Source organism: Dipodomys merriami, unplaced genomic scaffold (genome assembly GCF_024711535.1).
Source record: "Dipodomys merriami isolate MVZ:Mamm:240054 unplaced genomic scaffold, mDipMer1.0.p SCAF_91, whole genome shotgun sequence".
Taxonomy (NCBI): Eukaryota; Metazoa; Chordata; class Mammalia; order Rodentia; family Heteromyidae; genus Dipodomys; species Dipodomys merriami.
Genome location: NW_027206524.1, coordinates 974,563 through 1,001,678, shown reverse-complemented (window position 1 = coordinate 1,001,678; position 27,116 = coordinate 974,563). Strand labels below are relative to the sequence as shown.

At 38.1% G+C, this 27,116-nt stretch overlaps 1 protein-coding gene across 3 annotated transcripts in view; it reads left to right on the top strand.

The window, feature by feature from the left end:
- Positions 1 to 25,931, top strand: part of LOC138821295 (coiled-coil domain-containing protein 15-like) — a 50,533-nt gene extending 24,602 nt beyond the window's left edge. For 2 of the 3 annotated variants that reach the window (XM_070013423.1, XM_070013425.1), the window contains 8 exons: positions 726 to 845; positions 1,501 to 1,623; positions 3,276 to 3,398; positions 6,177 to 6,269; positions 8,158 to 8,261; positions 19,330 to 19,503; positions 20,264 to 20,412; positions 23,307 to 25,931. In XM_070013423.1, coding sequence (XP_069869524.1) covers positions 726 to 845; positions 1,501 to 1,623; positions 3,276 to 3,398; positions 6,177 to 6,269; positions 8,158 to 8,261; positions 19,330 to 19,503; positions 20,264 to 20,412; positions 23,307 to 23,482 — 1,062 coding nt within the window. In that variant the 3' untranslated portion in view covers positions 23,483 to 25,931. The remainder of the gene's footprint in view (positions 1 to 725; positions 846 to 1,500; positions 1,624 to 3,275; positions 3,399 to 6,176; positions 6,270 to 8,157; positions 8,262 to 19,329; positions 19,504 to 20,263; positions 20,413 to 23,306) is intronic. The other variant, XM_070013424.1, reaches the window with a different exon arrangement.
- The last annotated feature ends 1,185 nt before the right edge of the window (positions 25,932 to 27,116 follow it).

Genomic DNA, 27,116 nt, shown 5'->3' with positions numbered 1-27,116 from the left:
TTACTAATTAAGAAAATGTTTCTGGCAGCCATTATCTGCTTTGGCAGGTGAAAAATGGATAAAAGAGTGGCCCACAGTATTCTCAAAGTTTATTCAGCTTCTGAGGCCAGCTCTCTACCACAGATAGAGTAGACAGAAGAAGGGAATCAATAGGAAGTAAATTTGATATAATTGTGCTTTTGTAGGAAGGAAATAATTTTTGTTTTACTCCAAAAATTGTCCAGTTATACTCTGACCTTAAGTCTATATCTAAATTAACTTATCATTCTTTTTAAAATTATTATTATTAAGTAGTTGTACATGCTTCTTGGTCAATGTCACCCCTTTCTTTGTTCTCCCCGCTTTTCCCATTCACTGAACTGTTCATATTTTTTGTTTATTCTGTTTTAGAATGTAAATTTAAATCAGCCAGCATCAATTTTGATAGGTAGATGAGGGAGAGAGGAGCCTCCTCTGCATGTCCACCGGGATTTTCTATGCAGGCATCATCTGGGCTCCCAGGGATAAGCTAGAACAGAAACATGACAGAAACCAGCAGGAACTAGATGGTTTAGGGTTTAGTTTGGAGCTTGCAAAGATTATTCTCTATTACAAGAAGTATGTTTTTCAGTTTTATTCATAATATTTCATCATTCACCCTTAAGACTCCCAACAAATCCTCGAAAATTACTGCTATACTATTATTCCTATTAAACAATATATAGTTGTGTTTTTTTCTCTTTCAGAAAGTACGCTTTCAGGAGCCATTCTCTGATAGGACAGATGAAAAAGGGAGAGAAGTCCCTTCTGTGGATCATCAGTATCTGCCATCTAAATTCAGGTTCCAGGACTTCATAGGAGACCAGGTAGAGCAGAAAGAGATAAAGAAATGGGACATAAAGTATCTGAATATTAGTATACAAGGAATAGAATCAGGAACTTTGAAGCTAATCTAAGCATATATTATTTTTAATTACTTCCCACATTACTAGTATTCCTAAATCCTATTAGAGCAGTGCCCTTGCTTTGAGAAGGATGGGCATAGAGTGTTTGCATTTCAGTTCCTGATGGTCTCTTTGTCCCCCCCCCCCATACACACACATTTACTTTTTATTTGACATAAATGTACAAGGAGATCTCATTCTGACATATCCATTTGTTCATACTATATACCTTAATTAGATTCACTTATGTCTGGTTCCTTCTACCTTGCACCTTATAGTACAAGAGACTAGTCTAGTGAACCATACAAATCAAATCATTTCTTCCATCTGAAGACTGATAACATTAAACTAGTTGATAAGGATTAGTCACAGTATTTTCACAAACATAGTTTCCTTACATGAACAATATAGGATCTAGAATTAAAGTCTACAAGGTTGGATTGAAAGTAAAACATCCTCACTGATGACAAAATATCAAATATTCTTCCTGATATTTTTTCCCTAAAGTTTTCACTGGAACCTAAGGAGTAGCATATTACCCTTGTTTTATTTTTTTCTATTCTTGTCATTCTCTTAGAACATATTTCTCCAACAACCCTCGTCTTTTATGAGAGACAAAAGAGAGGGGGAAGAGTTGCTTCCGGAGTATCATCAGTATGTTCCACCTAAAATCCAGGACCAAGTCTCCTCTAGAGAAGAGGTAGAGTAGCATCTAGAGAAGGAGGAATATATACTTCTTTTCTTTTTGGTACTGGTACTGGACTCTTAAACTCAGGTCTTGGGCATTGTCCCTTAGCTTTTTCACTCAAGATTGGTACTCTTCCACTTGTGCTACAGCTCCACTTCCAGCTTTTTTTGGTGGATAATTGAGGATAAAAGTTCCATGGACTTTTTTGCCATAGCTGGCTTCAACCTATGATGATCAGATCTCAGCCTCCTAAGTAGGATTGCAGGCAGGAGCTACTAGTACCTGACTATATACTTTTTAAAACAGAGAAACAAGACTACTTGTTCTTGGACTTAATGTATCAGCTAGCTTGTATGTGTACTCTGTAGACTTTGTAGACCTCCACAATTAGGCTAAGAGTAAAATATCTTCAGTTTCACATGTACCAGAATAATCCATATTTGATTCAAACTCCTGGAAAAAGTTGGAGGGGAGAGAGAAGAGGAAGGAAGGGAGGGAGAAAAAGGAAGAGAGAGAGGGAAAGAGAAAGGAAGAGCAAAGGGTGGGGAGAGAGGAAGAGGGAGGAAGAAAAGCTTTGTTTAAAAATTATATGTTAAACACAAATACACGCACAAATCACACACACACATCTCTCTAGCTGTATTCTATTCTTACCTTGTATCATTACTTTAGTATTGTCACTGAAGTCTGTGGTATTGTGATTAGCCCATCATATGTTTAGACTTGCCTATTTTATGTTCCTATAAAACAAGTATGGCAAACAGCCTTCATCTTTGGAAAAACAGGAGACTGCAAGAAGACTTGCCTCTGGAGCGCTATCATGACATTTTACCTAACATTTGAGACTTAGCTTCTCTCATAGAATAAATAGAACCTGATAATAGCAAAGAGTAGGGAACAGAGGAAAAACTGCTTAGGTTTCTGCTCAACATTGACAGGGCAATCTTTAATAATGGGGAAAAATATAATGTTTTGTGATATATCAACCATTCTTACTGATACCACTTCAGTCCTCTCCTCTGAAGCTTTTTGTATTGCTGCAGGTGTAATGCTCCTGCTTAGATGATTTATATCAACATTTATATGTCTTTTAGCACAGGAATAACAGGCATCATATGATGTGACAGATGACTGATGGAAAAAGAAGTTATTTCCAGAGTGCCAGGAATATGGTTTACATGAATTCCAGGATCCAGGCTCTTGCCAGAGAGCAAGTAGGGCAGAGTACACTAAAGAGCTAGCAGCAGAAAAAAGAATTATAAGAGTTTGGGCTCAGCTTGTCAGAGCTGTGTTAGATGTTCACAGAGATGATGATAATATTATCTCTTATTAATATTAGTGATGTTATTATCTGAAATAATTGCTTATTTTATGATGTACCTACCATAGCCATAATGGTTTATAAGTTTCTATGTGTTATTTTAACTTCCACAATAACCCTGGCAGATAGATACTAATACTATTTTTTGCTTTATAGATGAAATTTAAGATTGTTTTATGCAGTTGTGATCCATAAGAGTAACAAGAAGTATGTCTACTTTTATGCCATAATATATCAGAATATTCTGACCTATTTAGATTCCTTCAGGCCTATTAGTGAAGCCATAGTATTTTCTCAATTAATTTCACTACTCCCATTTGATAAGTGCTGTTGTGTCTTTTAGAGCCCATACTTTAGGCACAAGCTGTCTGTTGGGACAGCTGAAAGACGTCAGAAGGATTTCCCTCTGCAGGGTCATCAGCATCTTCCATATAGGCATCAGAGAAATACCTGCAGAAGACGACAGGTAGGGCAAACTACAAAGTAACTGGATTGAACTCTTTGAAATTGAGCTATTTATGAATGATTGTCATTGCCCGACACTGACTGGTCTTAGCCTTGAATACTCTTTTAAGCTTCTTGCTGTACCTCCACACTCTCAGCCTTTTGTAAAGAAAATACAAGCTGTAAACATTTATCTGGTTTTTTTTTTTTTTTTGCCTGTCCTGGGGCTTGAACTCAGGGCCTGGACACTGTCCCTGAGCTTCTTTGACTCAAGGCTAGCACTCTACTACTTGAGCCACAGTGCCACTTCTAGCTTTTTCTGTTTATGTGGCACTGAGGAATCAAACCCAGGGCCTCATGTATGCTAGGCAAGCACTCTACCACTGAGCCACATTCCCAACTCCTTTTTTTTCTTTTTTACATTATTGCCTATTCTATTTCAGAGGAAGAGTTGTTCGTTTTTGGAACTACATTGGAATCCTTTGTCATCTTTCCCCCAACCCCTTATATCCTTGCTCTATTAATTATCCTTTGTTATAAATATATCTTTCACCACTTTCATCTTCTTAGCTCTTTCCTCTTGGCAATATTCCCAAGTCATCTGGGCATGTTGGTACACACTTATAATGCCAGTTACGCAGCAGGTAGAGACAGAAGGATCTCAAGTTAAAGGTCAGCCTGGGCAAAGTTAGTGAGAGCTTGTCTAAAAACAAAATACAAACCAGCACAAAAAGGAAGGAAATCTCTTCAAAGTTAATCACTGTCAAGAGATGAATGTATTCTTTTTGTCTCCTTATAAGCATTTATATACATGTGAATGTAGGTACGTTTAAAAAATTGTGGTAAAAATATACCTAACATGAAATTTACCACTTTATGATTTCATATTTGTTTGTTTGTTTATTGTCGGTCATGGGGCTTGAACTCAGGGCTTGGTCACTATTCCTGAACTTCTCTGCTCAAGGCTAGCACTCTATCACTTTGAGCCACAGCTCTACTTCTGGTTTTCTGGTGGTTAATTGGAGATAAGAGTCTTCCTGCCCAGGCTAGCTTCGAACTGTGATCCTCAGATCTCAGGCTCCTGGGTAGCTAGGATTACAGGTGTGAGCCATGCTTGAATTCATGATCCTCTTCATCAAGCCTCCTGAGTGTTAAGATTATTGGCATGTACCACCACATATAGCTCATTTTAACCATCTTCAAGTGTACAAAAACATTGGCATTAAATGCATTCACATTGTTACACAACCATCACTACCATCTGTCTACAGAACTTTTTCATCTTGTAAAGCTGAACCTCTATGCCCATTAAACAATAATTTCCATTTCTTCTTCCCTCAGCTCCTAGAAACCACCATTCTATTTTCTGTCCCTATGAGTTTGATTACTCTAAATATCTCATAAAGTGGAATCAGACAGTATTTATCCTTTTGTGCCTATCTTGTTTCATTCATCATACTGCTGTTATATCGGACAGTATTTCCTTTTTAACCTGAATAATATTCCATGTGTACATATACTGCATTTTGCTCCTCCACTCTTCCACTGATGGACACTTGGATTGTTTTCACCTCCTGTTTGTTACACATAACAATGTAATGAACATGGGTATGTAACCATGAAATGTCCAGTTCTGCTGTTTCCTGAGAAGTCAATAACTCAAGAAATAGAGTAATGAAAGAAGAAAGAGATTTATTGGCAACATGTCAGCAGGTCGAAGTTACTAACCAGGAGATAGTATGACTAGTACTGCTCTGTGATGTTTACCCTTACTATTTTCAGGCAAGGCTGACTTTATTGGCTAATTGTTTGGGAAGTGAGACATAGGAAAGTGAGATAAAACATAAAAGTAGAAAACAGGCTGGGAATGTGTCTTAATGGTAGAGTGCTTGTCTAGTATTCATGAAGCCCTGTGTTCAATTCCTCAGTACCACATAAACTGAGACCCTGACCTGGTAAAACCAAACAAAACACACACACACACACACACAACACACACACACACACACACACACACAACCCCCCCCCCCCACACACACACCCTTCCTTACTAACACTTGTCATTTTTGTCATTTAAAGGACTGAGAATTGAACCTAGGGCCTTACTCTTGCCAGGCAAACACACTGGCATTGAGCTCTAATCCCAGACACCATATTTTTATTTTAAATTATTTTCTATCAAAGTAGGTGTGAAGTGCTGGCTGTATTTTTCTATTTAGTGGTTTCTTGAAGCTAGGGGTATGTTTTTTGTTTTTTTTTTTTGTCGGTCGTGGGGCTTGAACTCTGGGCCTGGGCGCTGTCCCTCAGCTCTTCAGCTCAAGGCGAGCGCTCTACCACTTGAGCTACAGCACCACTTTAGGGGTATGTTTTTTTTAATTCTTTGTCCATTTAGAAATTGGCTTGTTTTTATTTTGGTTATTGAGTTACGGAATTTCTTAGTATTTTCTATGTACAGGCTGTGTTAATGTGTATATATATATATATATAATATATCTCTGTCTATATGTGTATATGTATATATCTCCATATATATGTGTGTATATGTATATAGATAGTATATCTCCAGATAGATGCAAATGTCTTCTCATTTTATGGGTTTCTTTTTCATGTTTGTGATCAGTGTAATTCCTTCTGAAATTGCCTCTTTTTATCTATTTTGCTTTTATTTTATATGTGTTTTGTTTATCTAGTTGACTTCAAAGTTGTAGGAAAATAGAATCAATAGATAAAAAAATCGAGAGGATTCACAGGGCTAGCTTGTGGTAATTTTGTTACTTTGTGTGACTGGACTTTCTGACAGGTTTCTGATGAAGATCAGTCAGGATTGAGCACTGAATTCCAAGTTCCACTGTCATTTCAGTCTGGAGTAGATCAAGAAGAAGACAAGAAAGAGGTATATAATAATATGGTACATGTGAAGTTAGAGCTAATAACTTTTCTATAAGCTCTTAGGACTTAAGCTACATAGATGTGACATAAGAGCACTGATTCAAGTGAATTTCTCCAGCCAGTATGAATTGGTCACTGATTCAGAGGGAAAATGTACATTTATAACTTCCTTTTGTTTCCCCTTTCAAGTTAGTTTAAATTTCCATTTCTAACAATGGCCATCCACCAATTAGATGTGGAGCCTTATTTTTAATTTTCAAAATACAGATGCCTAGAGAAAGCCAGATATACTGAATTACTATTTGAAAATAGGTTTAAGGCATTTATCTTTTTAAAAACTATCAGTGCTGATTCGGATGCATTCCAAATATTGAGAACTACAAATTTGATTTAATAATTTTGCCAAAAAGCTTCATACTGTCCTAGTGTATGCATATAGATATACTTATATACTTTAGCCTTTGGAGTAGGCTGTGTCCTTAAGAGAGAATTTATAGGTCGAGAGGTGTGAACAGGTCACACATAGTATAGTAGCACTTGCTTTTTATTGTACTTGTTCCATTTATGAGTGTGATACTGTGATGTACTTCAGCCCTACTGCTCTCCTCCCTGCCATGTTAGTCTAGGTGTAGAGTATAATTCTAATTTTGGAAAGTTGGATGAATATTGTTCTGTCTTAAAATTCCTCCTACATTCTTTCCATGGCCCTATTTTTATGGCATTTACTACTTGGAAATATGTTCCATATCTTACTATATCAAGTACGATCACTTCCTTAGGTTCTATTGACATGGCACTATATACTAAGGGAGAACTAGATTAATGCTTCTTTTTTCAGCCTATTATTGTATCTGTGTGTTTGGAAATATGTGTGATTATCCTGAGTCATGGGAGACAGGTTTCATGTTTCTTCTTTAAAAATACTTTAAAAACTTTCAGAAATTGTTATTATAAAGGTGATATACAGAGAGGTTAACAGTTATATAAATCAGGTAAAGAATACATTTCTTTTTGGACACTGTCACCCCTTCCCTTGCTCTCTTCCAGTTCGTCCCTCCTGTCCCTACCATAAGTTGTATAGTTCATTTTCAACACAGTTTCTAGTGATACCACAGCTATATTTGTTTACCCTTTCTCCCTCCATTTCTGTGACTCTTATATTCCCAAAGACTATATAAATGATCAAACAAGACAAAAAAGAAACAAAAACAGCAACAAAGAAAAAAAATCTCTTGTTTCCATTATGTGGAGTTCATTTTGATAAATGTTATTTTGTATGATGAGATGCACATAATTTTTTTTTTTTTTTTTTTTTGGGTCCGGTTGTGGGGCCTGAACTCTGAGCCTGGGCGCTGTCCCTCAGCTCTTCAGCTCAAGGCTAGCGCTCTACCACTTTGACCCACAGCGCCACTTCCGGCTTTTCTCTTTTTGCTTATGTGGTGCTGAGGAATCGAACCCAAGGCCTCATGCATGCAAGGCAAGCGCTCTACCACTGAGCCACCTTCCCAGCCCAAATTTAAAAAAAATTTTTTTTGGGGGGGGTCCAGTTGTGGGGCCTGAACTCTGGGCCTGGATGCTGTCCCTCATCTCTTCAGCTCAAGGCTAGTGCTCTACCACTTGAGCCACAGCACCACTTCCGGTTTTTGTCTTTTTGCTTATGTGGTGCTAAGGAATCGAACCCAGGGCCTCAGGTATGCAAGGCCAGCGCTCTACCACTGAGCCACCTTCCCAACCCAAAATTTTTAAAATTTTTAAGTAGTTGTACAAAAGGGTTTCAACTCTGTGTTACTTCTACTTCATATAGTTTTCTTGTCTATATGGTAAGATTACCTTCTTTCCTTGTGAAGTTCTCTGAGAACAGAATCTTACTAATTTTTACTTCTTGCTTTTAGCGCCAAAAGCAGTATCTGAGATACAGAAGACTGTTCATGGATATTGAGAGAGAGCAAGTGAAGGAACAAAAAAGAGAAAGAGAACAAAAGAAAAAAATTGAAAAGTAAGTTCTTTGATTCTCATTCTGAGGCTTAATTTACTAGTTGTGTTTAGAGGCTAAGTCTTAGAAGTTATCAGGTGTTGACTGGGTGTGTGGCTTAGTGATAGAGCATATGCATAGCGCTGATTTCGTCTCAAAAAGTAAAAAAGGAAGAGGGGCGGGAAAGAAGAAGGAAGGGAGGAGAGGAGAGGAGGACTTAAAAGGAATTAGGATATGATTTACCTTCTGACATATATTGGAAACAGTTATTTTTTTATTTATTTTTTTTGTCAGTCATGGGGCTTGAACTCTGGGCCTGGGTGCTGTCTCTGAGCTGAATCTTCAGCTCAAAGTGAGCTCTCTACCACTTGAGCCACAGTGCTACTTCCAGTTTTCTGGTGGTTAATTGGAGATAAGTGTATAACAGGCACGGCACCTGTGGCTCACGCTTGTAATCCTAGCTACTCAGTAGGCTGAGGATTATGGTTCAAAGCCAGCCCAGGCAGGAAAGTCTGTGAGACACTTTTTTTTTTTTTTTGATCTAGGTAGTTTATTGAAAGTAGTGAACAACTAGTTGTTCCAATAAAATTAGTTGACTAATAAAATAAATTTATTTATTTACTTATGCAGCATTGAATTTGAACTCAGGGCCTTGTGTTTGGTAGGAAAGTTCTATACCACTTGAGCCACACACTCAGTCTTTTTTGTTTTAGTTATTTTTCCAATAAGGTTTTGCATTTATGCTTTGGCTGGCCTGTACTCCAATCCTTCTATTTACCCTTCTTACATAGTTGGTATTACAGGCCGGCACCACCATGCCCCACTTTTTTTATTGATGGAGATAGTTTCACCAGCTTCTGCCTGGGCTTGCCTAGAATCATGACCCTCTTGGTCTTCACTTTCTGAGCACCTTTGTTTTTAAAAGCATGAATTACTGTGTCTAGCTTTCAACCAATTTTAGATGCACATCTAAATTGTGCAAAGTGACCCATTTTTGTATTCCCACCAAATGTGAATGAAACTTCTTTTGAGGAAGGAAAGAGCAGGACTGGGCCTTGACTCCAGGCCTTTATATTCTTGCTTAGCTTTTCTGCTCATGGCTAGCGCTCTACCACTTGAGCCATACTTCTCTGCTTTTTGATGGCTAACTGCAGTGAGAATTCTTATTGCTCTACATCCTTGCCAACATTTGGTATGGACAGTATTTCCTAGGTGGATAAATATGTTTTGGGATAAGGGAATATGAGTGCTCCATTAGAAACTAACATTATCCAAATGAGAGTGAAAGGAAGTAACGGTATTTCTATAGAGTCTGTTTTATTTTCACTTTTCAGTAGCAAAGCCCATTTACTAAGAACTTGTTATCTGGCAAGCACTATACTATATGCTAAGAATATAAAATTTGAATATGTGGTATTATGAATATGTGGCAAGATAATGCTGTTCATAGCGTGGATAAGAATAAAATTGACTTAAGTTTGGATGTACCACTCATTGGTTATGTAACTTTAAGTCTCAGTATCTGTAATTATAATATGAGGATTATAATACCTAGTTTCCAGTGGCTCATGCCTATCTGCAGGCCTAGCTTACTCAAGAGACTGAGATCTGAGGTTCAAGGCCAGTCTGGACAGACAAATCTGAGGGACTCTTATTTCCAATTAACCACTAAAAAGCTAGAAATAGGTCTGTGGCTCAAGTAGTAGAGCACTAGCCTTGAGTGAAAATGCGAAGAGATAATGCCCAGGTCTTGAGTGATTTCAAGCCCTAGTACTGGTACCATAAAAAAAGTTATTATCCCCACCTTGATGATAGTAGTGTTGGTGTTGATGGTGAAAAAATGAGCACCAAGCAAGGAGGGAGAAAAAATTATAAAAAAAAAAATTATAGTACTCAAAGTGAGGCAAGGATCATCTAGATGAAAGTTAAGGAGGCTTTTTAAATCAGTTAATACTCAAGCTTGATGAATTAGAATTTGCCAAATAGTCAAAGCACTGTAGTTGAAGACATTGGTTATGTTTGAGGAATTTTTGAAACAGTGGCTAAATTTTGGTAAAAGTGAAGTGGCACATGGCTGTAATATAGGTGTTGAAAATCTTAAGGCAAAAGTCTTATGATCTGATTTGTATTTTACAAAGATCTCTGGCAGTGTGAAGAAAAGCAAGGCAGAGAGTAGAGATAAGAGGTTATTAGAGTAATTGCATTGAGAGATGATGGCAACAGAATGATTTATTTATAATACTTTAAGAAATAGAATCTATGCAACTTGATGGCCAGTTAGGCTTCACATAGAGAGAGGAGTTCAAAAGTAATTTAAATTTTCCAACCACTGATACCTATAATCCTGAGGCTGAGATCTGAGGATCATGGTTCAAAGGTATACTGGGAACATAAAGCCCACAAGATTCTTATCTCTATTTAACCAGTAAAAAGCCAGAACTGGACATGTGTTTCAGGGTGGAGTGCTAGCCATAGCAAAAAAGTCAAATGAGAGCATGAAGCCCTGAATTCAAGCCTCAGTACTGGTATACACACAAAAATTTTTCTCAGTTGGTTTTAGGTTCTGGGACAAAATGACAGATTAGAACCTTCTTCCATGTGACTGTCATGAATAAGGTGAGTCAGGGCAGTAAAGGATGGACTATAAAGGGAAGACAGGAAGAGCATCACTAATCAATAATGACAGAACAGGACAGCTGAAAAGCACTGAGAAACAGGAGACAATGTAGAAACAAGTAGGAAACAGACAAGAGCACCAACCCTGGGTCCCGGGGAGGACAGGAGAAGCTGAAGCCACATCACAAGGCATGCCAGGTAACCCTGGTGACAACAGATTGGCAGTCCTGGCTGCAGAATACCTGACACTTCTCACAAGCTTTCAGACTAGTCTATGGATTTGGTGGGACAGTCCCATACTGGATAGGAAAGCCATTTTGTCAGTCCAGTATCTCACGAGAGCTATTGTTCATAGTTTTCTGTTTACCAGATACTATCTCGGGTAAGGGAGTACAATAAGAAGCAATTACAAGTTGGGGAATCTTGGGCCACCCTCTCATGTATCATGAGAGGTAGTTATGGAGAAGGCATGCTTCAGACACAGACCCACTGTGAGAAAGTTGTGGAGGGCACAGTAGTCAGTGCTTTTCCTCTGTTGCAAGAGGTGGGAAGCCCTATTTCCCCTGAATCACCACAAAGACTTAAGAGTGTTAAGCCGAAGCCCATTGCCCGTGGATTGGTTGGCCTCCAGAACTGCCTCTTCAGACCCATAGTATACCTCTTGCAGATGAGAGGGTCAGCTGAGAGAGAACTCTGAGCAGGTTATGCAGTTTCCCCAGCCTCCTCCCTCCCACAGGTGGTTTAATTGGTGGTTTAACTGGAAAACATTGAGGCTGGCAGAGTGCTAGTTTCCTTCCATTCTCCTGTAGCACAGAGCTCAGTGTACTGTTTGTTTTCCCCAGTCTCTAACGTACTGTTGGGAACCTCTAGACTTGGACATTTGTTTCCTCTGGGTGCACACATGGGGTGGGGTGGGGGTGTCTCTAGAACAAGTGGGACTTTCTCCGTGCACAGATCAGACCAGCAGCGACTGATTATGCAAAGAAAGGAAGCATCTCTAAAGTAAATGCAGCTCTGAAGCTGACAACTGACCGGTGACTGGCAACATGTTAAAAGATAGACACAAACAAATACTGTTAAGTTTTCTCTCATATATATAAGGTAGATTTTTAAGACATGAAAGTAGAATGAGTACTATTTGGGAGGAGTAGGGGAGCAGCAGGAGTGCACAAGGAGAGAAAGTGTAATTAGGGGTGAATATGATGAAAGTACTTACATAAACATATATGCATGAAAATGTCATTATAAATCCATTTCTTTACAATAATAAAAAATACCATACTACTAAGGAGATGGCCGAACTAGCTACAGAATAAGCTTTAACTAAACTATAATTATAGCCTTCTTGATTTTTGTTAACTTCTGGACCAGATCAAGGTGATGAGTGTTGGACTAGCAGAGAGCTCTTTGTATATTTTGGATATTAATCTTTTAGCTAAATTTTGATCCAGTCTGCATTAAAATTTTTCAGTTATGTAGAGCCAATATATAAACATTTTACAGCTCATTGGGTTGAAGGTAGAATGGAAATGTATTTTGTTCAGTTCATTTAGCTGAAATCAATACACTCTTGCTATAGGTATTTTACGTCTAATGTAGATCTTCGTATGGCATGCCTCCCACGTGGCGCAGGCAGGGAGAAGTGTTTTTAGCAGCATTACTGCTGACCTTCTTTGAAAGGTTTTTTGCTTTAGGCTTTTACTTAATTCTCATTTCCTGCTGGATAATTTTTTTTTTCTTTTCTTGGATTTATAGTCTTGATCTCAGAAAAAATACGTCTCTGCTTTACAGATGGCACAAAATACTTGAAACTATCTAGTGGATAGTTGGCAGATACTTAGAAGTTATTTTTGCCTTTTTCTTCTTGGAGAAGCTAAGCCATTTATGCTGTCTTTGCATGAATGATTATATGAGTGAATTTGGAGACAAAAACTGTTAGTAGCATTCTAAAGTAAACATTTTTTTCTGCTTTGTAAATATGAGTTTGATAACTACCTCAACCAGTTGTATAAGAATTAATGATTTGGTTTTATTAGTAGCTATTTATTAAGCTTCTACTAATTGGTATTAATTTGTAGACTTGCTAGATTTAGGGGATGTATGACACAGAAGGCTTGAGCTTCGTTTTAAAAGAACCTACTAGATAGATTTGACTGAGGAATGGAGAAGCATATAACCAATTGGATTATTATAATACCTAATACTGTTACAAGACTACAGTAGGTAGGTAGGAACTTGATATGTGGAAGTTCTAGCTTCACTATCCACTATTTGTGTGACTTTGGGAAAGTTAACCTATGCTACTCTTTGTAAAATGAGTGTCCTCTTTACAAAATAAGGATAATAATGTTATATATGTCATAAAGGTGCTGTGAGGATTAAGTAAGTTAATCTGTAAATGTGCTTGACAAAGAATCTGGCATATAGCATTTGGTCAATAAATGTTAGTTGCTCCTGTTACCATTAGAAGACAGACAAAGCACAAGAATGATGCAGAAGCACAGAAAACATTTTGAAATCAAATTGGGAAGTTTGAGATAAGAGAAGGAAAAGGAAGACTTCCTGGACTGAAGAGTTAATAGGAATGGTATAATACAAAGAAGATGGGAAAGAGTGGACAGGAATATTAGATAAGAGAGCGAACATTGCAAAAGCTATTCATGAGAAAATATGACACTTCTAAGCTTGATGTGAGCTACAAGATCATAAAGAGCTTAGTATGTTAGAAAATGGAAGTTGTTGGACTTTACCCTGAAAACAGTTAGGAGCACCATTAGAGGCATTCTGGGAATAGCTAAGACTAAATGTTAGCAGGCTATGAAGTAGCACACTTAGAGAAGAGAATGAAATTAATATAAAAATAAAAATAAATATCTAGGATTTACTATATTTCAAGAGCTTTACGCTGATAACATCTCATTTAATCCATACAGCAATTCCACAGGTAGCAATGCTACTACCATCCATTGAGTGCTTACAATGTGCTGAGCATAATATTGAGTGCTTTAGAGGTACTAGCCCATTCACTCATTTCAGTAACTTATGAAGTAGATTTGATTATTCTTTTCCTTTTAAAGAAGAGAAAATGAACCCTATGGATGTTAAGCGATATGACTGATATAAAGTCCACACTTAGAGATGGAAGAACTGGGGTTTAAATCTACATTTGACGCCATCACCTTACCTTTTAAAGACTGTAGTGTGGTCTGTCACGTAAGATAATGCAAAGGTAGCAATGAGTAAAAGGCACCTTTAAAAGCTGTTTTAAGTAAGTTAACTGAGTTCTGTCAAGGGGAATTTAAAAATAAGTCTCAGATTGCAGGTCACCAGTGGATCATGCCTGTAATCCTAGCTACTCAGGAGACTGAGATTTGAGGATTGTGATTCAAAGCCAGTCCAGGCAGGGAAGTCTGTGATCATTCTTACTATTTGTGATTTCTGAAATCACTGAGGGACTGAAATCACCTGGCATCAGGGTCTGATAGAGAAAGAGTTTGAACAGAAAATAAGATCAGCAAGCAAAGATTTAGACTGCTAGATTATACCTTAATCCTGTTGTGTCAGAGCGGTAGATTTCATCCACCTCCTTAAAAAGTTATTTTTTTCTAACTTCACTTCTGAAATAAATGTTTCTTTCTCTTAGAAGCAAATTTTTTTTTATTTAAAAATGTTGGTGGTGTCAAGTTTCTGTGACTGCTCAGAAAGATTCCAAAGAGTCAAAGCCCTCAGTTGAGTTTTAGGTCTTTATTTTAGTTTAATTTTGTAAAGGATGAAGTATGACTTTATGATGTAGAAGAGAACTGAGTGACAAGAATTCATGTGTTATTGTTGATATACTAAGAATATATTTTCATATTGTTTACCATAGTTTTCCAGTGTTTCCAGGATATGCTTAAAATGTAAATATTGATGTCTTCTTGTTGTTTATTTCTGCACACATCCAGTATATTAAGTTCATACATCAATTTGCAACCTCTTACATTGTTACTTCTCTTGCTGAAAATCTGATGCTGGTTTCAGAATACCTTTTAGCATAAGCAGCAGAACTGCTATAATAGTATTCACATCATTGTGAGAAAACAGAGGTATTGATATTGATTTTTGACCTCTTTAGTTTCTGTTGTATATAAGTAAAAGGCATGTTTACATAGAGGACTTGAAGACATTGGAAGAGAAGCTTGTTTAGAAAGTAATTATTCAACAAGAAAATACATCCAATGGAGATGTCAAATGGACAGCTAAGTTAAGTAGGTTTCGATCATAGGGACATGATTTGTAATAGATCTTTATGTAGCTTTCTGAATTACAGGTGGTTGTAGTGGTAACATAACAGGGGACGTACATTCTGTAACTTGGGGAGATGGTATAATGTAAGAAGAGGAGAGTGTATAGGATCTAGAACTTTGCAAGATGGGCTTGCAAAGGAGGCAGAGAAGGTTGGTCCAGATTGTTACAGAGACTGATAGAAGAAAATTTCAAGAAAGAAGGAATAGTCAGCTATGCGAGTGCAGAGTACAACTTGAAAGAAAGTGAGTAATGATCCATCAGTGTGTCTCAGCCTTCACTATTTTTCACTTTTTTTTTTTTTTTGTTCAGTCATGGGGCCTGAACTCTGGGCCTGGGCACTGTCCCTCAGCTCTTCAGCTCAAGGCTAGCGCTCTACCACTTGAGCCACAGCACCTCTTCCGGCTGTTTTTTCTTTCTTTTTGTTTATGTGGTGCTGAGGAATCAAACCCAGGGCCTCATGCATGCAAGGCAAGCGCTGTACCACTGAGCCACCTTCCCAGCCCCACTATTTTTCCCTTTGTGGAGCATTTTTAACATTTTTTTTTTTCCACACTTGCCTCCCACTCTCAGTTTTAATACATAGATATAATGTGTTTCTGTTCAATGTACTTTGGCTTTTTGGAGGGCCACAGACTATTGTAATATCTAAAAATTCTTTGTCACTTTAGGGACAATATTGTTCTTGTGAGAATATATGTGCTAAATGGATTGTGAATTTAGAGCTGTTTGGTGGAATGATCTTAAAGCTCTTTTGGAGTGGATAAGGAAGTGTGGAACTAAAGACAGAAAGTCTAGATAATTTTTTCCTTGTGAGGAGAGGAGTAGCTATGGAGTAGAAGACATCATTTCTAGGAACTGTCCTATTACCAAGACCTAAGATATACCTTGAAAAACAATGCTTGTATGTTTGCTTAGGTTTTACTGGTAGAGATAATAATTCTTGTAAGAACTTTATATAAAATTGTTTATGCTAGCCAGTGGCTCATGCCTGTAATCCTAGCTACTCAGGAGGTGGAGATCTAAGGATCTTGGTTCAAAGCCAGTCTGGGCAGGAAAGTCAGTGAGACTTTCTCCAATTAACCACTCAAAAACCAGAAGTGGCGCTGTGGCTCTAGTGGTAGAGCACTAGCCTTGAGCTGAAGAGCTCAGGGAAAGCACGTAAGCCCCATGACCACCACCACACCACCAACAAATGTTTATGCTACTTCTTTTAGTACTTGAGCTAACACATTATGAATTTGCGTTTATCTTTTTTGTTATTCATTTTACTCTTTGCATTTCATCATTGAAAAATTCAATTTGATTCATTACATTTGATTTTTATTTATTTATGTTGAGAAGTCTGACGTTATTGAACTTAACAAATTATCAGTGTCCTAAGTACCTCTGTGTGTGTGTGTGTGTGTACCAGTTCTAGGGGGTTTGAACTCGGGGTCTCCCGCTCTCGCTTGTCATTTTCACTCAAGGCTGGCATTATACCACTTTAGTTACACCTCCACTTCCAGCTTTGCCGGTTTATTGAAGTTAAGAGTCTCAGGGAATTGTCTTTCCTGGACTGGCTTCAAAACGCAACCCTTAGACCTCAGCCTCCTGAGTAGCTAGAATTGCAGATATGAGCCATTGAACTAGGCTCTGAGAATACTTTTCTTTTCTTTTCTTTTTTGTCGGTCGCGGGGCCTGAACTCAGCCTGAGCGCTGCCCCTTAGCGCTCTACCACTAGAGCCACAGAGCCACTTCTGGCTTTTTCTGCTTATGTGGTACTGAAGAATCGAACCCAAGGCCTCATGCATGTGAGGCAAGCACTCTAGCACTGAGCACAGCCCTTCAGAGTACTTTTCTTTACTCTGTTTAGAATAAGATCTCTATGTTGGTAGATCTGTAACTGATAGCTATGATTTTAGGATTATCCTCTAAAGTTTGAATTTAAAGCCAAGTGCCAGTGGCTCTTGCCTATAATCCTAGATTCTCAGGATGCTGAGATCTGAGGAACACAGTTCAAAGCCAGCCTGGACTGGAAAGTCTCTTAGCCTCTTATCTCCAATTAAACCACCCATAAAAGCTGGAAATGTAGCTGTGGCTCAAGTGCTGGCCTGCTAACCTTAAGCCAAAAAACTCAGGGACAGTGCCTGGGTTCAAGTCCAAGGATTGGCATGGCCTCACACACACGCACCCACACACACACAATCACACACACACTTTTTAAAAAATTCCATCTTTTCCTTAATTCTCTAGCTTATTTGAAGAGAACAATACAAGCATATGTTTTGAAGTCAATTCTGATATATGTATGTGTCTGGTTTTCCTTTTGCCACATTCCTAGTGTGCTGCCTTATATTCCTCTAAATCTTAATATTCAGTCATATAAAAAGATTTCCCTCTGCCCGGGTTGCAATAATGAGATTTCTTACCTCTACCCTATTACAACTTTATGTAACATTTGAGTTTCACTCATACCATAAAAACTATTTTATGCTCTTTGAGAAATACTCAATTTAGATTTACAATTGTTGCTCAGGAAATACTAGCAAGTGTGAGAGGGCAATTGAAAGAAAACGCTTGTTAAAAGTAACCTTATCTCTCTCCTGGGGCAGCCTGAATATGGATGAATTTAGTCCCACATCTACCATATCCTGCCTGTTTTTCTAGTGCCTGATCTTTCAGCCTTTGTAGATTGGCTTCTAGATTTTAACATTTCCCTGTGTTAATCTAACAGCATGAAAGGTTTAATGCCCCTAGAGTCTGATAGCCTGTCACAAATGGGTAAAAGCCTAGAGTTTTTATCAGACCATGCTTTCTTGAAGAAGTAGGAGTGTGAATTGGCCTCATATTACTCTTCAGAAAAAATAGCTAATTTGTTTTGAGTATGTGTTTCTATGTTCTAGGCTCAAATCAGTCGTATTCTTTTCTTTTCTTTTTGGTGAGTGGTGGATTTAATTTAGGGCCTTGAAGATGCTAAGCATGCCTCTCACTACTGAGCTACACATGAATCATGAATGTTACTAATAGCATCTGCAATGGAGAATCCTTTCCAGAAGATTTATAATTCACTTTGCCTAGATCCATCAGAGGAATAGCTATGGCAGATATAGTCTTAAAAATGTATTTTAGCTAGGCATGATAGCTCATGTCTATAATCCTTAGCTACTCTGGCTGAGGAGATCAGGAGATCAGATCATGGTTTGAGACTAGCTTGGGCAGAAAGCTTATGAGATCCCCATCTCAACCAATAAAGCTGGGCACATACTGTGTACTTGTCATCTCAGCTATGCAGGAAGCATAAGTAGGTGGATCATGGTGCAGGCTAGCCCAGATAAAAACACAAGACCCTATATGAAAAATAAAGCAGAAAGGGCTAGAGCCATAGTTCAAGTGGAAGTGCACCTGCCTCGCAGGTCTAAGACTCCCGTTCAAAACCATAGTAAGGCAAATAAATAGATAAGCAGATTAAACATATGTATGTGTGTTATTTCTTATTGTCTTGAATGGTCCTTCCCCTTGCATATGTGTGCATGTTCTCTGCTATATACTAGGAGAGATGCTGTCTGGGTTCTCTCTCTGGCATTCTGATATGTTAAGCGCTAGTTGTCCTCTCTGCACTCTTAGCTTCCTCTCTAATTCAGAATCCACCAGGCTCCACTGGAGCTCTCCCACCTGTGCCACCACCTATAAACTTTAAAGACAGCAATATCTGGAAGTTATGGGACTTGGCTTTGTTTCCCATCTGTCAGGGACCACTGTCTTTTGTTGGTTCATGTACAGTGTCTTGAAAACCATTGTTTCTTGTATTTTATCTGATTTAATTTTTTATTATTTTTAAGTTTGGGGATTTTTTTTTTTTTTGGTTGGTTAAGGTTGTTTTGTTGTTGGGATGGTGGATCTGTTCCTGTTAACTCCATTTTAGAAGCAGAAATCCTAATTACTAGTAGTTTTAACTTGAGAGGGTTCTTGTGCTAGAATTCTTACAGAAAAATCTCTTAAATAGTCACTACTGATTTCTTCTTCAGAAGCTATGTATATAGATAATCATAAGATTAACTCAAATCTGCACGAATTTTTGAAGACATTCTTGGGGTATTAAACTGACTTCCTGATTTCCTTGCTTTATGCATTTCTTGTTATTTGATCTAGAAGCTAATTTTAAAGAACAATTTAATGAAATTCCTCATCATGTTATGATTTTTATCCTCAGAATTAAGAAAAGGAAAGAGCAACAACGTTATGCTGAAGAGCAGAGGATCCTGAGAATGAAATGTCATAAAGAACCACACTCTGTGGAGATGAGTGACCTTTTAGCTCAGTTACAACTTGAAGAAATAAAAGGAGCCAGAGAAAAACAGCAACAGAAAGAAAAAGAATACATCAGGTAATTTGAAACACATTGCATAAAGTTCTGGCTGACTGTAGAGGAGAATTATAGGAAGTTGTTCTTAATTTTCTTAAAAGATTGATTGATTGTCTGGGCACCAGTGGCTCATGTTGTAATCCTAGTTACTCAGGAGGCTGAGATTTGAAGAGGGGCAAGAAAGTCTGTGGACTCTTACCTCCAATTAACCACAAAAAAAGCCAGAAGAGGAGGTGTGGCTCAAGTGCTAGCCTCGAGCCCAAAAGCTCAGAGACTACCCAGGCCCTAAGTTCAAGCTCCAGGACCAGCCCCCCCCCCCCAAATGGGGGGGGGGAGGGCTGGGAATGTGGCTTGGTGGAATACTTGCCTAGCATGCATGAAGCCCTGGGTTCAATTCCTCAGTACCACATAAACAGAAAAAGCCAGAAGTGGCACTATGGCTCAAGTGGTAGAATGCTAGCTTTGAGCAAAAGCAGCTCAGAGACAGTGCCCAGGCCCTGAGTTCAAGCCCCAGGACTGGCAAAAAAAAAAAAAAAAAAGATTGACTTGTGTCATATTGTTCCTCCTTTGGGGACATACAACTTTGACAAATGTACTGATTGGCTAATACCTCTTGGGAATAGCGTTGCATGTTCCTTCGTGCCGTTTCCAAGTGCAAAGAGGAGGAATCAAGGTGCAGGGATGAACTAGTTTTAACAGTTAAAGCTGGTTTAAAGCAAGATTCATGTTTACTTTTTGCCTGTTCATGTTCACTTTACCTCAACATAGTCTATTTTTCTAGATATGTGGAAGCTTTACGAGCCCAGGTCGAGGAGAAAATGAAGCTGTACAATATCACTTTACCTCCGTTATGCTGTTGTGGTCCTGATTTTTGGGATGCTCATCCTGATACCTGTGCCAACAATTGTATTTTCTATAAAAATCACAAAGGTAAGTTTCTTGAAAGAATAGATGGGATCCAATAGCAATGTAGAAAAAAAATTAGAGTAGTGACTGTGGTAATTTAATATTTACAAAGTACTTAATATATATTAGTGAATTTACTGATAATCTGTTTACAAAATAATTATTTGCTTTGTAATCCTAGCTACTCAGGAAGCTGAGATCTGAGGATCACAGTTCAAAGCCAGCCCAGACAGAAAAGTCCTTGTGAGATTCTTTTTTTTTTTTTTTTTTTTTTTTTTTGTGGGTCGTGGGGCTTGAACTCTGGACCTGGGCACTGTCTCTCAGCTCTTCAGGGTTAGCGCTATACAACTTGAGCCACAGCACCTCTTCCTGTTTTCTGAGTGGTTTATTGGAGATAACAGTCTCTCAGACTTTCCTTCCCGGGCTGGCTTTGAACCACGATACTCAGATCTCAACCTTCTGAGTACCTAGGATTACAGGTGTGAGCCACCAGCACCTGGCTTCCCTCTGAGACTCTTATCTCCAATTAACCACTCAAAAACCAGAAGTGGCTCTATGGCTCAAGTGGTAGAGCCCTAGCCTTGAGCAAAAAAGCTCAGGGACAGTGCCCAGGCCCTGAGTTCAAGCCCCACAACCGACAAAAACAAGCAATTTTTTGAGTGATACTTATTACAGTGAATTTTCTTTTCTCCTTGAGTCTTGTCATCATCTTGTCCCCATTTAGAGTGGAAAAATAGTTCCAACTCATTCCATTGTAATTGTTGTTTTTTAACTCGAGTACAAAAGAGTTTTTTTGGGTGGTTCTTTTGTGCTGGTACTGGGGCTTGAGCTCAGGGCCTGAGAGCTGTCCCTGAGCTTCTTTTTTGCTCAAGGCTCACACTCTACCACTTGAGCCACAGCTCCACTTCCAGCTTTTTCTATGATTAATTAGGGATAAGAGTCTCATGGATGTTTCTGTCCAGGCTGGTATCAAATCTGGATTCTCAGATCTCAATTTCCTCAATAGCTAGGATTACAGATATGAACTACTGACACCAAGCTTAGAGGATAAAAGTTTGATTCTTGTGTTCATCTAAGTTAGCACTCTGTCTTCTAATTGAATCCTCTGATTTCTACATACTTTATGTTACCTAATATAGACTCATTATCATATACATTCATATTAGACTGCTAACCAGTTCTGCTGGGACAGTGAGGCAAATGAGGAAGTCTGTTAGAAGTCGCAGTAGGACCAAATAAGAGTCCTTCCTATTGTCACTAATGTTTCTTGCTCATCTACTGACTTATAGAGTGCACAGGTTCAGTAAGCACATGTAGGCCTCATGTACATACTGAAAATACTGCCAGTATTTAAATTCCTAGTATTCCTCACCTGTATGGAATGAGTTTCTGTCAGTCCTGTAAGTTATTTTAAAAGCACAAAGCTCACATTAATTTCCCTATTCTAAAGCCTCTAAGCTCTTATGACAGTATAAAATGCATAGCGTGTTTTCTGTGTCCTTAGGCCATACTTTAGCTTTACTGTTTCCATTTGTCATACTTTTTTTTTTAATTGTAAAGATACTATACAGAGGGTTACAGTTACATGAGTGAGGTAATGAGTACACTTCCTCTTGAACATTGTTACCCCCTCCATTGTTTTCCCCCTACCATCCCTTCCCTCCCTACCTTCCCCGAGGTTCTTTCTTTTTTTTTTAATTTTATTTTATTTGTGAACATACTGTACAGAGGAGTTACAATTACATGGGCAAGATAATGCATACATTTCTTACCAAGCATTGCAGCCTCCTCCTTTGTTTACCCTTCACCTCCCTTCCCAGCCTCCCCCCTCCCCCCCATCCAAATCCTTCCCCCCCCCCCCCGCTCCCCCCCCCACTGACATTGTAAAGCTCCTTTTTGACATGACAATTTGTACTTCTCATTGTTGCAACAAGTCCACCTGAATCCTTAAATGACTTGTTTTTCCCCATCTCCTCCATAAGTTGTACTGACATCAAATATATTGAAAGCGGGGGTTATACTGTGGGGGAGGGACATACAAAGCAACAAAGAAATAAACTTATAAATGCGTTAGAAACACATGCATGAAAGAAAAAAAAACATTAAAATACCTATCTAAGGATTCATTTTCCTAATATCACATTATCTGACTTTTTCCGCTTGACTCATACATATACTAGATATTGCAAATCAGTGAAACCATGGGACCTGTGTTTCTTTGTGCCTGGCTTACTTCACTCTTTTTTTTTTTTATTGTGATTAAGTGACTACATAATTTCCGGAATTTCACAGTATTGTGGAATAATGATGCTCATTTAAAGTCACAAGTTCATTCTAACTTTCCTGGAGCAAATTGTCTATCACAGTCTATAACATATAACGGTGTTCACATGTTATACACCATACATGTGATCAGCAGCATGGGGATATTTAGTAGTGGTTCGACCAGATGAGTGGGAGTTCTTTGTTTCTTAAGTCCTGTTAGTTTTGTCATATCACCTAACATTTTGGATTTAGCATCCACTTATCAGGGAGCATTTGTCATACTTTTGAACATCCTTTATACCTCATATATACCTAGGCCTTCTTTAGGACCATTAATCCTTCAGGGCCCACCTTAAATGGCACTGCTGAGAATGTATGCTCCCTCCTCAGTTACTCTGTTCGTTTCTGACATCACTCTGATGACATGGTGTATATGCCTGGAGGCTGGAAGTACTATACTAAGACTTAATTTTTTTGTGTGTCTCTGCTCTCCGTTCTCTTGTCATGTTGTAAGTACTGGATGAATATTTATTCACTGGTTAAAGTTAATACCTATGAAATTCTGGGTAGAGAAGTAGTACTAATAGACAAGTGGGTGATCGAGTTTATTAGAATTTGACTTTATTCATCACTGTGGAAACCTTTATTTGCAGCATATAATCGGGCATTATATTCAGTCATCAATTCCGCAGATATCTCTGAGGGGAACTCAACTCTTCGAAGTGCCATTCGTAATTTTGCTTCTGCAAACAGACGGACTTTGAAAAGAATCTCTAATAAGAATCTGAAGTCAGCTGAAACATCAAGTAGTATTTCAGCCTCCTCCTAAATTCATCTCTGAGAAATTACCAAGAAAAACTGTAAAGTGTATTAGGTGTTGTATCTGGAAAGAAATACTGTTGTACATAGTAATTATCTTTATAATTAGATATCTGCTTTGGGACCAAGACTGAAAATTGACTCAAACTTGTCTCTTTTTTGATCAGACAGGTAAGGTTTCTCTTATCTTGCTCTGATCAGAGGACCTTATGAGAAATCTTTCTAAAACTGTCTTGAGCCTTGACCATGTTGAAAATGTCTGGCTAAAGCAAAAAAAAAATAATGATGAAATGGGTTTCTGAGCTGTTGGCTTTCCCAATTTTATATAACAGTTTGAATTTGGTATATATTTCCTTCTCAAAAATTTCTCTTCTTTTTTTTATTTTTTAATTTATTGACTCTTTCCCCTTTCAATGAAGTGAACCTCAGGGTCTTTTTTTTAATATATATTTTTTTAATTGTAAAAAGTCAAATAAATCCTCTATCTTTTACATATCTTTTATGTGAAATAAAAAAAAAATCTGGTGAACTTGGATCAAATCAAGTAAGAATTGCCACAGTTAGTATGGATTTGTTATTTTTTCAACCATTTCCAGACACAGAATGTGTAAAGGTGTTTAATATTATAAATTAAAGATAGGTACTAACAGTTTCTTCTTTCTATTTTCTCTAATATACAGTGCTAAAGAAGTACTTAAGTTGTGGGCTAGGAAGGTGGCTCAGTGGAAGAGCGCTCGCCTTGCATGCTTGAGGCCCTGGGTTTGATTCATCAGCACCACATAAGCAAAAAGCCGGAAGTGGCACTGTGGCTCAAGTGGTAGGGCGCTAGCCTTGAACTGAAGAGCTGAAGGACAGCGCCCAGGCCCAGAGTTCAGGCCCCACAACCGGACCCCCCCCCCCCAAAAAAAAAAAAAAGTACTCAAAAAATGCCTACCTGGGCACCGGTGGCTCAGGACTACAATCCTAGCTTCTCAGGCAGCTGAGCTCAGAGGATTGCAGTTCAAAGCCAGCCCTGGCAAGAAAGTCCTTGAGACTCTTATCTCCAGTAAACTACCAGAAAACCAGAAGTGGTACTGTGGCTCAAGTGGTAGAGTGCTAGCTTTGAGCTGAAGAGCTGAGTGACAGCACTCAGGCCCAGAGTTCAAGCCCCACAACCCGGGGGAAAAAAAAGCCTAAACTTCTACACAGGTCATTGAACGAATCAAAATTACCTGAATGGCAAGATTGTCTGGTTATTAACTGTATTATCTTGTGAGGTCAAATCTTTAAAGTAATTATAAATTTAATACATCTTTTAGAGAGTTGTATTTTTAGTGTTCTATTGAAATAATTCACATATGACACAGTTCACCCATTTAAAATGAGTGAGTAGTTTTTAGTATATTCACAGGGTTGTACAACCTTTACCACTATTACATTTTCACTACTAAAAAAAAAGCTCCATTATCTAGCAAGATTTGAAGCAGATACTGTGTGGCCATATTCATAATAGCATTCTTCATAATAGCTAAAAGGTAGACATACCCCAAGTATCCATCAGTAAATAAATGGATAAACAAAATATGGAGCATACTTACAAGAGAATAGTTTTCAGACTTAAAAAGGAAGGAAATCTTATTGTATGTTAAAACATTATGCTAAGTGAAATCTGTTAGTTCCAAGAACAAAAATATTGTATGATTCCACTCATTTAAACTGCAAAAAGTAGACTTAGAGAGAAAACAAAATGCTGGTTGCCAGGAGCTGGAGTTAGGAGGAAATAAGGCGTTATCATTTAATGTGTGTAGAGGTCCATTTTATTGGATGAAACAGTGTGAATATTTAACACTAGGGACTGAACTGTACACTTGAAAATTGTTAAAATGGCAAATTTTTGGTTATGTGTTTTTCACCATAGTCAAACCTTTTTTAATAATTAAGAATACAGGGGCTGGGAAGTTGGCTCAGTGGTAGAGTGCTTGCCTCATATGCATGAGGCCCTGGGTTCAATTCCTCGGCACCACATATGCAGAAAAAGCTGGAAGTGGCGCTGTGGCTCAAGTGGTAGAGCGCTAACCTTGAACTGAAGAGCTAAGGGACAGCGCCCAGGCCCAGACCAACAAAAACAAAAACAAAAACAAAAAAAATTAAGAATACAATGAATGTATCAGTAGCCATTCTACCCCTGAAACTCACTTCCAGGTCTTAACACCCACTAAACTATTTTCTGTATCTATATATATATATAGGTTGGCCAGATCTTGTAAATGGAATGTGAAAATGTGATCTCTTGTGACTTTTTTATTTTCATACAGCCTCATGTTAAGATTCAACCATGTTACAGCATGTATCAATATAACATTCTATGGATAGACATTTTATCTATTCATCAGGTAGTGGACATTTGAGTTGCTTCTATTACTTGGTATTATGAGTATTGCTATGAACAATTGTTTGGGATTTTCTGTAGATACATAGCTTGATTTCTTGGGCATATACCTAGGAATAGAATTGCTGGGTTATATAGTAGTTCAATGCTTAGTGTCCTCCTGAGAAAATGCAAACTTTTTCAAACACCAAAATTTAGAGTAAAGATTCAAATTCACATCTTCACCAATACTGGTTTATTTCCTGTCTCTGACTGTAGCCATCCTAGTAGTTGTGACCTTATTGTGCTTTGAATTTGCATTTTTTTGATGGCTTTTGATGTTGAACATTTTTTCAGGTGATTGCATGAGTACTTGCCTAATAAGTACAAGACCCTGAGTTCAATCTTCAGTACACTAAAAATTAGATAGATAGATAGATAGATAGATAGATAGATAGATAGATAGATAGATAGATAGATAGATAGAACAGATAAAAATTAAAAGAAATAGGCCAAGTGGAAACCCTTGTGATTTTTTTTTTTTTTTTAAGGAGCAATCATTGAGTCTATGCCCTTTCTCAGGTTGATGAAATTGCCTTCGTTTACTAGTTTATTTTTTATTTTTATTGTTGTTGTTGTTTTTGTTTGTGCCTTTGTGGTAATAAGGCTTGTACTCAGAGCCTGGTGTCTGTCCCTTAGGTTTTTTGCTCAAGGCTAGTGCTCTACCACTTGAGTCATAGCTCCACTTGTCTTTTTGGTGGTTAATTGGATATGAATCTCAGGGACTGCTAAGTTCGAAATGAGAGGAACAATTAAATTTGGATCTAGAATTTGCTTGCCTAGCATATGTGAAACCTTGGGTCCAATGCCCAGCAAGAAAAGCAAGGAGGGAGAGAGGAGGAAGGGCATTTTAACCAAATAAGAATGGAAACTTTCTTTAAGGACTGATTTGTTTACTCTCCTCAGATTTCCTATTGGCTTTTCCTTTTTCTCACTCTCAGATGGTGATGTGGCCTTCATCAATAAGACAACAAATAGACAAACTGGACCTCGCACAAGTTCCTACCATCATCCCTATCACCTATTTATATCTGTTCAGTGGTATTACTATAGAAGAACTCTTTGTTCTGTCTTGGCCTACTTTAACTGATGGTTAGATTCAATTCCCTCCTACCTACTTAAGAATGTTGCCTCAGCATTTCTCTTTTCTGCATCATTAATTATTCCCTACTAGACTGTCTCTATCATTATACCAACCTGTGGTAACAACTTCTCTACCTTTATAATCAAATAACCC